This window comes from Halichoeres trimaculatus, unplaced genomic scaffold (genome assembly GCF_033239565.1).
Source record: "Halichoeres trimaculatus isolate MK-OKI-2021-1 unplaced genomic scaffold, fHalTri1.1 fHalTri1_scaffold_8, whole genome shotgun sequence".
In the NCBI taxonomy this organism is placed as follows: domain Eukaryota; kingdom Metazoa; phylum Chordata; class Actinopteri; order Labriformes; family Labridae; genus Halichoeres; species Halichoeres trimaculatus.
The window spans coordinates 33,392,805-33,410,148 of NW_027437186.1; the positions used below are offsets into that span (position 1 = coordinate 33,392,805).

The window sequence follows — 17,344 nt, forward strand, 5'->3', positions numbered from 1 at the left end:
CGTTACAGGGGCTACCTGCCATGATGGCAATGACAGATGGTACTTGAAAAAGCTACACATCTGCATAGAAACTGCACATTGCTAAATACATCAAAAGTTTCCTCTACTATCAGCTGTTCAGTTTTTTAGTTTAGTTAAGAAGCCAATTACACGACAACAATTTTTGGGTGAAACGCAAAAGTATTGTGTTTCAGCCTTGTGTTTACACACAAACGGCACTTTAGCTGTCCTAAAACGCAAGCTTTTTAAATTGGCCTGAGTGGATTTTTTCTGAAATGGTGCCACCACATTACCATAAAAACAGTAAGCTGGAGTTTTCAGCGGAAATGCTAACATCTGCTTAGTGCAAGTGCATATAACAGTACAACCAAGGGGCAACATCCGGTTAGTAAAAATCAAGCCCATGCGGAAGTGCTAAAAGTCGCTGTTCATTGAGAATCTGCTTCAGGCTGGCTGCAGAAAGACTGGAAGTTACGCTTACAACCAGCCATAAAAACAGACTTTTACAGCATTAAAAATATATTTACAGCCTGGTTTGAAAAAGGCTTGGGTCTAAAACGCTGATTTCACTATCGACACACACTGTATGGTGAGTAAATTTTTATTCAATCTCTGCGGTTTAGAAGTTATTAGGATCGTTTGATTTTCCAATCACTCACAGCCGACATCATAGCAAATGTATCTGCATCTGCGGAGTGGCTTCATTTCAAGGTTTCAGGCACAGACAGGTGACATCGCAGATGCTACGTCCATGTTTTATACAGTCAATGAGTACAACAGTATTATTGTTACGATCGTTGCAGACTACCATGTTGTGCTTGTGCTGCTGAATCTGCAGCCTGTCTTTCAACAAAATGAGCATCTGTTGCTCCACTTCTGCTCTTAGCATTCACCAATACACCAGATGATCGGCCCAACTCTACTTCAGTGGAGATCTACCAAACACCACTTCTAGATAAGACAGTTAAAGCGCCAACTAAAGGCTTGGCATGCTTACTACAGCATTTTCACTGCATTTAAGTGTACGGATGAAACCTTGTAGTGTGAACAGGTCCTTAGTTTATTTCAGTCATTTTAACATAAAAACTGCACAATGAAGTGAAAATGAAAAAAATGTTAAATTAATGCTATTTCTGAGTTAACACCAAACAACAAGTAAAAAAGGAAATCAACAAAACAAATAGCAAAACAGGAACAAAAAGGTGTAGACTGAAGCCTTTGCTTATTTCAAATACCCTTCCCCTCTCTTCTATTCAATTAAAGGCATACAACTTAAAAAATAACTTAAAAGAAATAAAAAGTGCAATTTATGATCTACACTTAATGGTTATTTTGTACTGTTCTTGCCTATTTGAAATATAAAAACATCAAGGTTGTACACAGAGGTTGCTCCCTTGTTGATACTGATTTAAAAGGCAGACAGTTTCAACCATAGACTGTACAAACCACCAAAACCACCTCTGATTGGCCCAGCTCGCAATCTTAATATCCTCTGAACTGGCGAATTAGACAACAGTTCAGTTCGGACAGGAGACGGTTTTTGAACCAGGCTGTAAATAGGTTAATTTCTGCTTTGAAAACACATTTTTTGGCTTGGTGTGTTTGTGACTTCTGGTACTTCTGGAACCAGCCTCAAGTGAACACTCCAGAAATAGCAGATTGTTGCACTTCCGCATTGTCTCATATTCTTAGCCCGAAGGTTGCTGCTTGGTTTCAAGGTAAAAACTGTAATCTAGCACTCAGAGTATCAAAATACCTAATGTGCAACACTGATTTTGACTCTGCAAGACTGTTGCAGTGTCAATTAACCAAACCCCTAAAAAGTCAGACAGCAATATCAGGGCTGCTAAGAGCCCCCAAAGAGCTAACATCTTGCTCAACGACACTTCAGCCAAGTCATAATTCAGCTCTTCTAACTCTCCCCACACAGAGTTGCCATGCTTACGCTTACATTTCCAATTACCCGCTGGATTAATCACCATGCACCATGCGCTGAGCAGTGTAGGTTGCTCTGAAGTGACTGGTCTCTGGCATGGAGGCTGAGTGGGAGCAAAGATGACTGTAATATCTGATCATGTAAACACAACTAATCAAGCAGGCACTCTGCTATCTGCCTCTTAGATTCTAATGATCACTTACATAAGCTGCTGTGTAGGCTGAATATGAGGTGCACTTTAGACAAAAAGGGGAAATGTTTTAAATTAAGATGCACATTATGTCTTATTAACAACTAAATTAGACAGAGTGGCTTCAAATCTTCATCGCCATCATATTTGTGTGGTTTTTTACATGTTGCAACCATAACGGAAATTAATGGCATGATGCACTGTGCTGAATGAAAGCACTTTGTTTGACTGTGCAAGCAGAAGGCCGTAAGCAGGTAGGTGAGCTCAGTGCTGCTCAAACCGGCCTTTGCAATTCAAACAGAATGCGACATAAATAAGCACCATGAAGAGAGGGACATACTCCTCCTCCTCCTCCTCCTCCTCCACTTGATCTTTTCTTGTTGTGGAGAAGCGGTCTGCCTTTTGTAGAAACAGGTGCATCATTTGGTGAAGAGGAGTCTCTCTGCGTGCAGCCACAGTCAGTTGTTTCATGTTTCCAGGCACTCTATCAGGAGCAAAGATGGCACTTTATCCTGCTTGAATTTACACAGGGTGCTGAAAAAGGAGGAGCAGAAAAGACAGAAAATGCCACCAGTTTTAGAGCTTTGGCTTTTGTTCCACCTGTTTGACCTGATCTAATTAAATAAGAGATGCTCCGGTATGGTGGGAGTGCTGCAGAAATCAGGGTATTTCATTAAGTGGTGTGTAAAAATGCTGCTGTTACTGTTTTTTCTTGCTTTTTTTCTAATTTATCGTATTCAAAAAATTCACTGAATGACATTTTAAATTTTCACGACCACTTGAATTTTTTTCCAGTTTAAATTCCTCTTTTTGCCATTTCTGTACTCTTATACCCTGGAAGGAAGACCATCATGTTTTTGAGCTCAGCTTTTCTGTGGTTCTTCTACATTCGAGTCATCTTCAACCTTTATTAACTTTTGCATTGCTAACTGCTCATTTATTTTTCTTTTTTTTCAGTTAGAATCAAGTTTGTAGGGAAAAAAACAAACAGAAAAATAAAACAGATGAAATGTGAGTCAAAAAAAACAAAAAAAAAAGTTGATGGATGGTGTCCAAGTGGCAACCTCCAGAAGTACCTGAAGTCAGATATACACCAAGCCAAAAAAAAGCCTTTTTCAAAGCAGAAATAAACCAATTTACAGCCAGTACACACTGTGTGTGTGTGTGTGTGTGTGTGTGTGTGTGTGTGTGTATGTGTGTGTGTATGTGTGTGTGTGTGTGTGTGTGTGTGTGTGTGTGTGTGTGTGGGGGGGGGGGGGGGGGGGGGGTTCCTAACTCACAGTTCACAGGATATTAAGAAATCGGGAGCTTGCCCAATCAGAAGCACAGCTCATGGTCATGTGACAGGCAGGCGCCCTATAGCTGTACTCGAAGCCCTTGCCACTACCAATATGGCCACAATAGCCGATATGCTTCATTTTCCGTTTTAGAAACAAGCACGTCGGGGAGACTACGTCCATGCTTTATACAGTCTATGATGGTGTCACACATGTGAGTGAAGTGTTGTGTTAAGATTTTGACCACCTTAAAGGATCAACTCTAAGACCAGGAAACAGTTTAAAGTAGGGGTGCGCCAATCACAATTTTCTGGCCAATCACCGATCTTTAAAAAGCCTGACCTGCAGATACCGATTTGGGCCGATACCTATTTTTACTTTTTATTTTTTATAACTGACAGCATATGCCTTCGATGTTCCAATCTTATTTTATTGAAAATCATTTAATAATGCCTGTGAAACAATAAAATCTTTACATTTTAACTTCAAAGACCAATAAAGTGTCCTGAGTTTTGGGTCTCAGAGCAAAAAGCAACAATGGCTGGCTGTCAATCCTTCCTGGAGGTAGAGAAGATCAGTCGTGGATCAACGATCTCTGATCTCTCCTCACCGATCACGATCCCCCAAAATTGGAAAATTGGCACCAATCGATCGGTGCATGTCTAGTTAAAAGAGGGGGTATTGTGCTTCCTGAAATTTTAAAGATGGATTTAAAGAAATAATTTTGGATGTTCATCCTGAACATATGCAGATTTTCAAACCATTACATATTTATTAGTTATAGAAATCCTTAAATCTGTTTGTAAATTCCTCAGAAAAAAAGAAAAAAAATACATATATATTTAGATAGATAGATAGATAGATAGATAGATAGATAGATAGATAGATGATAGATAGATAGATAGATAGATAGATAGATAGATAGATAGATAGATAGATAGATAGATAGATAGATAGATAGATAGATAGATAGATAGATAGATAGAAACTTTATCGTCGTTGCACCTCAAAGGTGACAGAAGTTCTTCTTATACTTGGTTCAGGAGACAGCATGTACAACTTTAATGAAAACATAAACACATCCACATTAAAACAACAGAATCAAACGAAACAAACAGAATTTTAGGCTATTTATTGTTTTTCAGGAGGGTTATGGCTGAGGGGATGAAGGATTTTTTTATAAATGTTATTTTGCTGGGCAAGTGGAATTTTATATTTCCCAAAATGCTTCATGACAAGTTGTAGGGTTTGGTCTTGAAGTTAGTGTGAGACTTTTTTATTTATTTATTTATTTATTTCAGTAGTAAATCATGTTAAACTTCTCTGAGGTAGCAGAGGGACATGATAAAGTCTAATTAGAAAAAGCATTTTCCCCTTCTTTATACTCAGATTTGTTCTCTTTTTATATTCTTTGACCAGTGAACGGTTGTACTGTCTGGAGCTGTTTGTGGTAGTTTTAACAACCATTTTTACTCAGATCTTCCATTCCACTGCAAGAATAATCATGCATCAAAAAATATCTTACACCTTAGTAAGTTTTCATTTTGCTGAATGTGAAGACAGCCCTGATAGATCCAATTCAGCAGGGTGAGTTGTAGACAAAGTCTCTAATATTTCAACATCTTGTACTTGTTTTCTACATCTTTGTATTACAAATGTGATTGCTTCTTTAATCACTTTGAGAAACATTATAACCACCATTACAACACTGGCACACACTGACTTGATAGTTATAGTCAGGTGAAATTCCCGAATTCCCACGTCTCATTTCACCCCTGCAGGCCTGGGTAATAATAAGAAGGAGAATGACATATTTCATCTTGGTAATGTTTCAGGGGCGCGGAGGTAAAGGCAGCATCTACGTGTGGGCATCAGGAGACGGTGGTAGCTATGACGACTGCAACTGTGATGGTTATGCCTCGAGCATGTGGACTATCTCCATCAACTCAGCCATCAATGACGGACGCACCGCCCTGTACGATGAGAGCTGCTCCTCCACCCTGGCATCCACGTTCAGCAACGGGCGCAAAAGGAATCCAGAGGCTGGGGTTGTGAGTGTCTAAGAATTATAATAATAATAATAATAATAATAATAATAATAATAATAATAATAATAATAATAATAATAATAATAATGTCTGCTTCTGTATTTATCAGAATCTTTTAAAGATACGCCCTTCAGGAGATTTTCTAGGACCTGGGATCAGAGCATAAGAAGCTGTTAGCCAGCAGGGCTGGATAGGAAAATTGAGTTTTAAGTGGAGAAAGTGATCTCCTCTAATCACCTCTCCAGACCTCATCATGCTCAGCTACTCAGATCAGCATAGCAGGCGTGTTAGATACAGACACTGGAAATGTCTTTCTGGACTTGTGGGACTCCTTTTTGGTATGATGATGGTGAAAAATGTCTTTCATCATGAGTTTGTTGCGTTGTGCTTTAGTAAAAAAAGGAAAAAAACAGGAGACACTGAAGTGAATCAAGCGACTGACCTTTGTGTGGCACAAACAGAACTCTACTGTAAGAGGCTCATTTACCTGGAGGATTGTGTCACCAGTGGGTATTTCCTGACAAAGGAAGAAAGTGAGTCATCAGACTGAAGCACGTGGCAACTGAAGCATGACATACTTTTACACAGAGGAAAAATCCAAGACCTTGATGGTCAGGGTTAGAAAAGAAATGCTTCGACATCTGAGCTGAACAACAGCCTGAATTCCCCTGCTATGCTTGAGTGTCACTTGAATTTCTCAGTGTTTGAAGGCAGCCGTCTTTGGGTTTGTGATTATGCAAATCACCTTGAGCTGTTGACAGAGCTTCACATCTTCCCCAGGGTTCGCAGTCTAATTTTAGTCAATCTGTTATTATTTCTAATTAGGAACCAAATTAACTGCTTATCCTATAAGCTGCCTGCTGAATTGTGTATGTTATAGTTAAGCTAATGTACACTCTGAACTCACAGCCATCCTTCTCTATCTGTGTTTAAAGAGGGGCTATTATACTTTCTCATGTTTTAAACATGGACAGAAAGTAACAATGCTGGATTTTCAAACTGAATGTGCAGATATTCAACTAAAATGTGTCCAGTTTTGCAGTGTTTTCAGCACTGTCTCACTTTACAGCTGCTGTTAAATCAAACCCAAAACATGTCCACTGTGTGCGACTACTTCTCTTTGGAAAGCAATGATAGTAGAACAACGTCTTGTAAAATTTGTAAAGTGAGTGTTGCTCGTGGAGGTACCAACAGGGCTCACTTTAAAACTACAAATAAGACTTGTCATTTACAATGGAATCACCCAACAGAGTACGGGATTTATCAGAATGAGTATTGGATCGGTATCGGCGAAACTTATGTAAAAATTGGATCGGAAGTCAAAAAAACTGTATCGGGACATCCTTACTTGTTGGTATTATTATGTATGTTATAGTGGTATCTTAAAGGTTGGGTCTGCAGGAATTTTCGTTACTTGTAAGTGAAACACAAATTTATACTTGGCTCCTCCTGCTTGGCTCAGTGCCAGCTGCAGCACACACCCACAGCCTCCAACCATGACTACGTGAACGCATTCACTAGCCCAGGAACACCTGTGGCATTGGGTTTCTATGCAGGAAAGACTCGAGACCCATGCAGCTAGCTTGGCTTGTTAGCACAAGCTAATCACAGGTACTTGACACATGCCTGGTTAGCAGAAAGCTAGCTCGTGTCACCCTTTGTCCCCTGCTGCTCTTCAAGTGCCCGAAAACTAGTGAAAGTCCAGCCAAGCTTCACTCTCGTTGATTAAAAAAGCTTTTTTCTGTTTAGCATTCTGTTTCACTTTGGTTGTTTTTTTTCTTGCTCGGTGCTACGTCTACTATCGTAGCTGCTCAGGATAGCTTTTTCTACTTGCTAATCAAGACACAAAGTTTCTTGCACTGCAAAAACTGAAATCCTATCAAGTGTTTTTTTCTTATTTTCAGTCCAAAATGTCTTTTTAGACTCATCATGAACTCCATTCACCTAACCAGTCCAGAAAAATGTCTTGTTTCATGTTGTTCAAAGACAAATATGAGGTTTAAATTGTTTGAAACAAGTGAAAAAAAATCTGCTAATGGAACAAGAGAACTTACTTGTATTAAGATATTTTTTGAGCAAATGTTTCGTGTTCTGTTGGCAGTTTTCTGTTACTTTTTACCAGCAATTCAGACCTAGTTTTGTCTTTAAATACTTAGCAACAAGGCATTTTTCTGGACTGGTCAAGTGAATGTGGCCCATATCGAGTTTTAAAAGACATTTTTACTTAAAATAAAATAAAAACACTTGATAAGATTTCAGAGCAAACTGTGATTGGCTGAGGTAACCACACTGACTCTCTGCCCAGAAACGCCCTGATATAACTAAAACATCAACATCCAGGCAGAGGAGAGGGTTTGAGACAGACAGACACTGACACGCATGTGTAAAGGCCCATAAGTGATGATGGGCAGGATTATTCTTGTAGAAGGTGATAATTTATTTTAAGGAAAATCCTGCAGAGTATACTTTTAACATCACTCTAGGAATTCAAAAAAGCTCCTCAGAAAAGAACGTTTTAGGCGAGTAGCTACTGTATTGTACAAACAAAAGATATATATCCTGTATTGAAGACGTATCTTTGTCCTCTTCTTTGATTATGTAATTTCAGGCTACCACAGACCTGTACGGGAACTGCACACTGCGTCACTCTGGAACATCAGCAGCCGCTCCAGAGGCAGCCGGTGTCTTTGCCCTGGCTCTTGAGGCTAAGTATGTTCTTTACTGCTCCGTCTTTGCACTTACAATATCTGTGATCTAGATTTATTGAGTGTGATTCATGTACAGAACAAAGTCATATTTTACATTTCATATTTCAGAGGGTTTGATTTGAAAAAAAGCTGCTTTCACAATTCAGGAACAGTTTTCATGCTTTTTATTTATTAGCTGCTTTTCTTTCCTAGTACAACCTTGAGCTTTTATGTCACGCTGATGTCTTTAACCTCTTTGTCAGTCTGTGCGCTCATATCCCTGATTCAAAGCCTCTGTCCCTGTCTGAACTCCTCTAAAGCCGACGTCACCTCTGTACCTTTCACAAATTGCTTATTTATCACTGAAGTCAAATTGGATTCTTACAAAGTACAGACTCATATAAGAGGTAGCTTGAATAGTCTACACAGGCTTAGCGCTTATGTGCTTCACTGTGTGAAAAGGGGCTCTTACCGATGGAAATTCTCCACGGTATTTGACAATCATAACCTCCCTAACATGATCTAATCTTATCTAATGATGTTGTTTGTCAACTGTCATATTAACTCCAGTAAAATTTTGAATTTTCAACATGAATAGTAATAGTCACAGCAGCTTGTTCCCTGTAAATGGGGAAATAACTGAAAACACCTGCCACTTCTGCCGCCCACACATGATTAAACAAGTAAAAATCAAAAACCTCAACGACTGCTGCACCAAAAATCCTCAGAGGAGAGACTCTCCCTCATAATGCTTCATTTCTCACATTAAAGCTTTACAAGACACCGCTGCCATAAAGTGACACCCGCCAGTGGGGTTGTGTAAAGCAACAGTGTTTGCTCTGCACACACAATAATGATGTTGCCATTAAGACGAGCGGATGCTTACCCTGTCCGGTGGCAAATAACCCACGAGGCTGTTAGGACGAGAGCATGGCCTTTTTACTGCCCAAACACACTCGAATCACGCTACAGCAGGAGTGAATGAGTCAGCCTGGACAAAGCTGTCAGAACACAGAGCTGAGATAACAGAGGGAGAAGCAAACACTGGTGTCTTTGTGCCTCAAAGTACAGACACTTAGGGGTGTTAAGTACTCAGAAACATGCAGAGGGAAAACCATGAAGCAGGTTTTACTGTTCGTACAAAAATACCAAAGGCTTTTCAGAAAATGTGTTCAAGAATTTCCACCAGTTTAGCTTCTGTTAGGTCTCGTTAATACTTTATCAGATACCTTAAACTGACACCCAACAACAAAAAGAGAACTCACTATTCACTGTTAAACTCACTACTTGAGAAACGTGACATGAAAATTTGAGGTCAACTTAGGGATCATGGCGCTATAAAATGGATATTCCTATGTTGTTTGTTGTTATACTACATCCAACTATCTTTTCCTTGTGTGAGTCAGTTGTGATAATGTACAGCAGAGGTCTTTCACAGTGGTCCGTGATATTTTTGGTTTATGAGGGAATTTGTTTTGTTCAAGTAATTATTCCCAGAAATTTTAATATTTACTCATGTTATTGTCTTTCAACACAAATCAATAGATACACAGAGGCCAAAGATTTTATCTTTTAGTCAGAAATGAGCACATTCAGCAACACAGCAGCTCTTTCAAACTGCACACAGGTTCACTCAGCATTTACCTCAAGCTCCTTTAGACAGGGGAAGAGGCTGTAACGCCTCATTATGTAATAACGCCCCAATATGTAATAATGTAATATATTTTAACCTCATTATGCAATAACACCCCTTTTGTAATAATCTGCTGCACTTTTTAGTACAATTCTTGAAGGCAATATGTTATTAAGTTTGCTGAATTATGTAGTAAGTATTGCTTTTTACATGCGGGAACCGTGTAAGAACTTGTTACATAATTTGGCAAAGTTTATTACATATTGCGTTCAAGAATTTTATTACAAAATGTGATGATATCATATAATGACGTAAAAGTGTTTTACATTATTACATGATTGGGGTTATAACATCATGTGGCGTTACAGACCCACCTCTAATGCACAGTAACATGGTTTCTTTATACCTAGTACTAGGTAGGGCTGGGATGATATGCTTTTGTCCTAATTCGATTCAGTTTTTTGGGGTGCCAATTTGATTTAAATAGGGATTCTTTGAAATCACCAATTTTTGCGTTTTTTAGTTTTTTTTTTCTTATTATTTTTTTTTACACCAGACCATGTGAAAAAGTTGATTGATGATGTCTACTTATTTTATCAGGAGCTATATTTTCCCAAAAAATGCACATCACATGTGAGTCAGTTTTCAGGATTTATTCAGGGGATCTCAACTTTTTTTCAACCCAGCTTATAAGCAAAGACTAAAATGAAGGATTTAAATTTGGAAAAAAAAAAGATTTTGGATCAAAAAATCACAATTTAAAACCATTAAACAAAAAACCCTGATACTTTGATACAGAGATTTTTTCTCCCACCCCTAGTACTAGGCCTGGTTGAATATAACACTCAATAAGGGGGTCCTTGCTCTGCTTCTCCATCAGTTAGGGGATCCTTGGTCTGAAAAAACATTGAACACCCCTGGTACAAAGTTAGCTGAAGTGAGATGAGGTAGAAAACATTCTTTACCAAATTGATAAGGTTGAAAAGGGCTGAAGTTGGGATTTAATGTTACTTGGCAAGCACATTATGTGACATGATGTTACATTACGTCACGCTACATTATGCTATGTTACGCTACATTATGCTGCAACATGTTACGCTATATAAAACATGGATGTAGCCTCCCCGACATCACCCGTCTGTTCCTGAAACAGTGGAATGAAGCCAACCTGTGGACACAACCACATTTGATATGACGCCAGCTGCTAGTTTACTTTTGAACAACTACAGGGCGCCTGCAAGTCACATGACCTAAGCTATATCTCTGGTAGGATAATCAAATGATCCTGATATCGTCTAAACCGTGGAGTTGGAAAAAAATTCACTCACCGTACAGTGTGTGCTGATAGCTGAACTCAGCGTCTCAGACCCAAGTTGTTTTTTGAACCAGGCTGTAAATATGTTTTTAATGCCGTAAAAATCAGTTTTTATGGCTGGGTTTGTACGTGACTTTCGGTCTTCCTGCAGTCAGTCTCAAGCGGATTCTCAATGAACAGACCTACTTCTGTAGGCTTCATTTTTACTAACTGGGTGTTGCCGCTTGGTTATGCTACGTTGCGCTATGAACCTTATTAAAGAGTGATTTTTTGTCTTCTTCAGCCCAAACCTGACATGGAGAGACATGCAGCACCTCTCAGTCCTGACCTCCAAGAGGAACCAGCTCCATGACGAAGTCCATCAGTGGAGGAGAAACGGTGTGGGTCTTGAGTTCAATCACCTCTTTGGCTACGGTGTGCTTGACGCTGGGGGGATGGTGAAAATGGCCAAGGATTGGAGAACAGTGCCTGAGCGTTTTCACTGTGTAGCAGGATCCATTCAGGAGACCCAGTGAGTCACATTTCTTCTCCTGCTTCTCTTTTTTTCTCTGTCACGCCACATACATACTTTATAGCGTAACAGACGATGATGAGTGTTGCTTTAGTGGTGTTCAGGTTTCATTCTGTCTCTGAAGATTTTAAAAGGAAAACAATGCAGAGCCCAGGAGACATTCTTATCTAATCACTGAGTAATTCCAATAAGGTTTAATTCAATAAAACATCTGCGATGGGAGTGTCCACTTCATAACCCTATAATATTCAGATTAGCTCCTCAGTCTGTCTGATGGATGCAATACTAACAAGGACTGTTATTGTGACAGCAGCTGTTTATTTAATGCATTTCTTTTTCTAAACCTGAAATGAGTTCCTCTGTGACAGAATTTTGTAAAAATCCGGTGAAATGTCAAAAAGATGTTACAATTCACACCCATTGTCACTCCATTAAAAACTGGAAATAACAGAGGGAATATTTTCAGTCAGTTTTTTTGAGGTAATGTCAGCCTGTCACTGTGTTGGAAAATGTAGTGTGTATTTTTTATTTCTTGGGAAAAAATGTACATTTTGCTGCTACAGTCTTCCTTGGCCTGGTATGAACTTTAGCTTCACTGATTTTTCATCCATAAAAATACAAGAAAGCTAACATTTGCTGTACGGCAGATATGACTGAACTCATTGCTAGCCCTTTAGCTGAAGTAGTTTTGCACTCAGATTCATCATATTTTTTGTAATAAAGCCATCTCACACATAGCAAGATGTAGCTGTAGTTAAACACAAAGTCTTATCATGTAGCCTTCACTCTTATTATATCATATCTTTCCTTGAATCACCATGTCTTCCTTCCCCTGTCCTCCCTGCACACCTTACAAGCGATCTTTTATCCATTTAACTCTCATCTCCCTTAACTTAAGCTTTGAGCTGCTGTGTGTGATGCCTGGTGGTTTCCCTTGGCAAACCCTTTTATTCCTTTTAATTAGAGTGCCACAAATGGCCCAGCATGGCGTGCCCTGGAAACAGTTACACTGACTGACAGCTAGGAAGGGGTTGCGGGCGAGTGGAGGTGTTTTAACGTGCAGATGTGAACCAGGAGCTTTTTACATGTATTGTTAAAATGTCAATGTGTAGGTGTAGATAAAAAGAAAAGCACGCTGGGTTTGTTTTGTCGGTTCAGTTTAGCCAGCGCCAGCATCAACACCCCTGGATCCTTATTTCACTCTCTAATCAGCGCTCGCCAGATGATGCAGTCACGACAACATGCTGGGAAAGTGATCCCCCCAGTGTGTCCCTTGAGTGCAGGCCAGATAAAAAGGAGCATCCCTTAAGAGCAGAGCTGCTTTTATTGCATCCCTGAAGGCTTTTCATGCAAATGGCAAAGAGGACTTGCCTCTTCGTGCTTGGACAGTTAAAAAAAAGCTCTGTCAGGAGCCCATTTGTCAAAAAAAATGGCACCGAAGGACTGGACGCTCTACTCCAACTGATTGTGTAGTCTGCAGGGTTGAAGGCCAGTGATGATGAAGGAAAAGCACAGACATCCACTAAAATTTGAACCAGCATTTGCTTTTCATTCATTTTTTTTACAATGCTGAGCATCACACAAGCAGCTATAGTGGCATATTGCATAAACTTAAAAAAAATCCTGTGATCTGTGATAACTATCTTGTAAAAACAGTATTTGTTTTTCCTGTTTTTACAAGATACTATTTCGAAAAACAGGATTAGCATCATCACTATTGCAAATCAAGTTAGCGTTCTTTGAACACCAAACTAAAACTGTTTTCTGTATAAGAATGTCCGGTTATTCTGTGTTCAGTTTCCAGAAACAATATTTCACCATGAATTCAGCTCCTCTTAAGTTTTGACCGTTATAGAGCAACTGATGTTTTGGAGTCAAGAGTGATGGCGCAAACTGCTAACTGCTAAGCTGGACGTATCGATGATTGTCTGACTGAGAGTTACCAGTTAACAGGGTAACACTTTACACTGAATTACCAGCGATAGAGTGTTTGCACTTACACTTAACAAGCAGGAGAGACCAATATGAGGAGTTAGCTTCATTATCATGATGTACCCAAAGGTATCAAAACAAAGATGTTACTACTATAATTGTCATGGAAGAGGAGGTCCACGGAATACATTATGTTCTTTTGGCAAGAGGCTTACTTTAAAAAAGCCTCTGAAAAACACTGAGTTTTACTTCTGAGCTACTTATAGCTGTGAATTACCTCTTAATCAAGTTATACTCTATCATTATATATGTACTTTTACTAAAGTGGTACATGACCGACCTGACAGGAAATGCTGTGAACAGACTCAAATATTGAGATTAATGACACATTATCGCCTTGGAAATCCTGGTGTAGCTTAGCTTGCCACGATGTTCTCTGTCCTTCGGACAATTGTTTGCATCCCCAACCCGATCTGCGATCAGTTTCGGTAGTCAGACAAAAATCCATCATTGAAATAGACATACTTCTACGGTTTTATAGTTTATTTTTAGGAAATGTTGATTCCCTAATAAAAAATAGAGATAAATGCTTTAATGGCATATTGACCATCACCTGTAAAAAAGCTATTACTAGATGGTGGTTGCTTCCCGAACCCCCCCACAACACATTTGTAAAAATGATATTTATGCCATGGAAAGGGTTACATTTTGTTTACGTCTGCCAAAAGATGTTTTTGTCAAACTGTGGAGTAACTGGGTTAAATTTGCCAAATCCACTTACACAGAGTTTGTGGAGGTAACAATCTAAGAAATTTGTGGTCCTATATAACCTTAATTAGCTTTTGTGTTATGGTGGCTTTGTTATACTTTTCTCCCTGTCAAGACTAATTTATGCTGCATACTTGGTTGGTTCTGATCACTTTGTCTCTCCCATGTTACACTTAGTTCCTTATACTTAAAAAAAAAAAAAAAAAGACTGAACGGCAGAGCTAACTCTATTACCTTCTATACTTTTGTCCTGATGTCTGCCTTTCAGGGTTGAAAAATAAAGAATTACAAAAAGATTTTTTTTTTTTGACAGATCAGTGCAGTGACCAAGTGGCACTAATTTACCATTTTGTGCGAGAACAATCCTATACAAATTGCAAGCTCAATTCCTTTCTGTCATGAGAGCACCTCCAACATGGTCAAGCTTGAGTTCATTTTGTCACGTGAGAACACTCTATTGCTAGTTTTCTACATCCAGTTTCTACTTTGTGTATTTAATGCAAAATTGGTTCTGGGGTTGAGGCTATGGGAGTCTCTTAACCTCAACCAAATTGTTGTTATTTAGTCAATAAGTGTGTTTTTGGTGGTGACACCCCCACGTTGCTGGACAGAACATTAAAGCTTTCCAGTAATTTCTGTTTGTTAATGAGATAGTATCTCATAAAAACAAACCTGTTTTTATGAGCTAGTTCAGTTGTATAAAAAAGATTTTTATTATTAGTATTATTATGTATTTCTCTTTTTTCTTTTTGTGAATGCACTATACCACCGTAAGCAACAGTGGCTCCATGATTTATTTATTTATTTATTTTGAAACAAGCTGCCACAGTTTATAAATAAGGTGTTACAATGTGGCTCCTGTGGCTATCGGCTCGCTTGTCATTTCTTGATCAATGAAGCTTTTATTGCAGAAAAGGCCATGAGCAATAACTCAGTGTGCAAACAAACAACAGCTTGAAAGGTAGAATTCATGAGAATAAAACAGCATCCCATTTTTTTCAAGCTATTTATCAGAAGTGTGTTAAAAGCTGTGTCACAGGCTGTGTCATGTTTTTCATCAGTTCACTGTTTCCACAGCAGCACTGTGGGGCTTTCGCTGCCTCTATTGTGGTAGAGATATAATTACAACAAGCCCACCTCTGATGATAGTGTAACACCAGAGAGAGGCAATAAACACCGACACAGCCACAGCCCTGCAAACACGCGGCTCAGCACTGATCTGATGGCTGCTCTGGGTGGCTGTGGCTTACTTTGCTGGAGGAGGACTTCTCATTATCGGTGGAGCTGGCATGCATGAGCCCCTGAGAGCTGTGGGGTTGTTTTAATCTCTGCTGGTGCTGCCCTTCAGAGGCATCCCTCTGTCTGCTCTGTGACCAGCTGCTGTAATTACTAACACACATTATCTGATGGGGGCTGTGCACCTGCTGAGCACACAGTCATATGATGGGTCAGCGTGAAATTCACAGATTCAGTCACTTTGATGAACAATTCACAAGACTGTTGTAAAATGGCTTAAACTGGAAAAATGGCAGAAATGAAATAAAGATAATAATGATACAAAGTTACAAAGTCCACAAAATAAAATATTCAAAAACTTTGAGATGGCATTTTTCAATTGTTAAGCTGTAGGCCACAATGACCAAAATTAAAATGGAAATTGGCTGGAAACATTTTAATGGGCACCAATACATCAAATCACTTAATTTTCTAAAAGAATATATAAAAAAGGAACTTTTTTCACAAAAAACATAAGAGCTGTCGTATAAAACTTTGGTGTAATGATTAAAATTAACAAGCTGCCGGTGAAAAGACATCTGTTTCATCAAATACAAATTCCTAAATAAGTAGTTATCACAAAGATTTAGGTAAAATCATAACAAACTTATTCAAATTAACTTATTTGTAATTATCAAAATGGGAAAAATATTTATAAAAAGAAATGGTTTCAAAATTGAGTCAATTTTTTATTTGCTTCTCAAATTTAGAGTAATGGACTAATCTCAAAGTTAGAAAACAGTCAAATTAGCAAAATTTGCCTTACATGATTGAACAGATAGGGAATCTACAGGTAAATAATGTCTAACTGGTTTTCAGATTCAGGCTAACACAAGCAGAGCTAAGCACAGCCAAACCATGAGATGCTTCGAGATGCAGACCATCAGCTTGTTTACATCAGGGTTGTAGAGCATTGGGCTTTAGTGGTTGATGGCTTAGATAGCTAAGCATAGAAATGTTAGTAGTGAGTTTTATCAACCAGTTTTTCTGGTGCTGACTAGTAAGGGGGATAATGTAAAGAATGGTTTTAACAAATTTGGAGGACATACGTTTCAGCAAGAAAGGAGGGTTAAAAATATCTCACTGAGCCAAATCCACAGGACAAAGAAGAGCACAGGGACACTGGGAGAAACCAAAGCCGAGTTTTAGCCAAGCTTTGTTGGATTTATTAGCGGGGTACACATTGTCACACTGCTGTGGCGTCACGCTATTACGTAGGTGACGTGGCTATTGGCATCCAGCTTACACGCCACCAACCAAGAAGAGCACAGTTGGGCTTATCCAAACTCAACTGCTTGGTGGAAATGGGGCTCAACAATACTCAAAGGGACGAACACTCAATCAACTGACAAAGACATGAGGAAACAGAGAAACTATGCACACACAGGCTAACAAGAAACAAGACACAGGAAGTGAAACTAAATCAGACACGCCGGGGGATATGACTACAAAATAACTACAAAATAAAACAGGAAACATGAAACAAAACACACATTGAATACAAGAAATCAGGACATGAGACAAAATGGATTATGTAATCATTTAACACACATCATATGTACATCTAACTAATTTAAGTTTGTAGAGCAAAACATACATTTCAGTATCTAGTTTTGTTTGATTTAATATCTTTAAATAAGGTCATAAAAATGATAAATACACTTATAAAATGGCACAAATGAAAACAAAAAATATCATGCAGCATTTTTCATTTTTTTCATTTTGACACATTTAAAGGATTCACACCATTTACCAAGGGTGTGACTTCATGT

At 38.8% G+C, this 17,344-nt stretch overlaps 1 protein-coding gene across 1 annotated transcript in view; it reads left to right on the top strand.

Moving 5' to 3' along the window:
- The window catches only part of pcsk2 (proprotein convertase subtilisin/kexin type 2), a 48,681-nt gene that overhangs the window by 29,352 nt on the left and 1,985 nt on the right, over positions 1–17,344 (top strand). Inside the window, exons 9-11 of the mRNA XM_074676507.1 lie at positions 5,239–5,454; positions 8,060–8,160; positions 11,370–11,597. Coding sequence (XP_074532608.1) covers positions 5,239–5,454; positions 8,060–8,160; positions 11,370–11,597 — 545 coding nt within the window. The remainder of the gene's footprint in view (positions 1–5,238; positions 5,455–8,059; positions 8,161–11,369; positions 11,598–17,344) is intronic.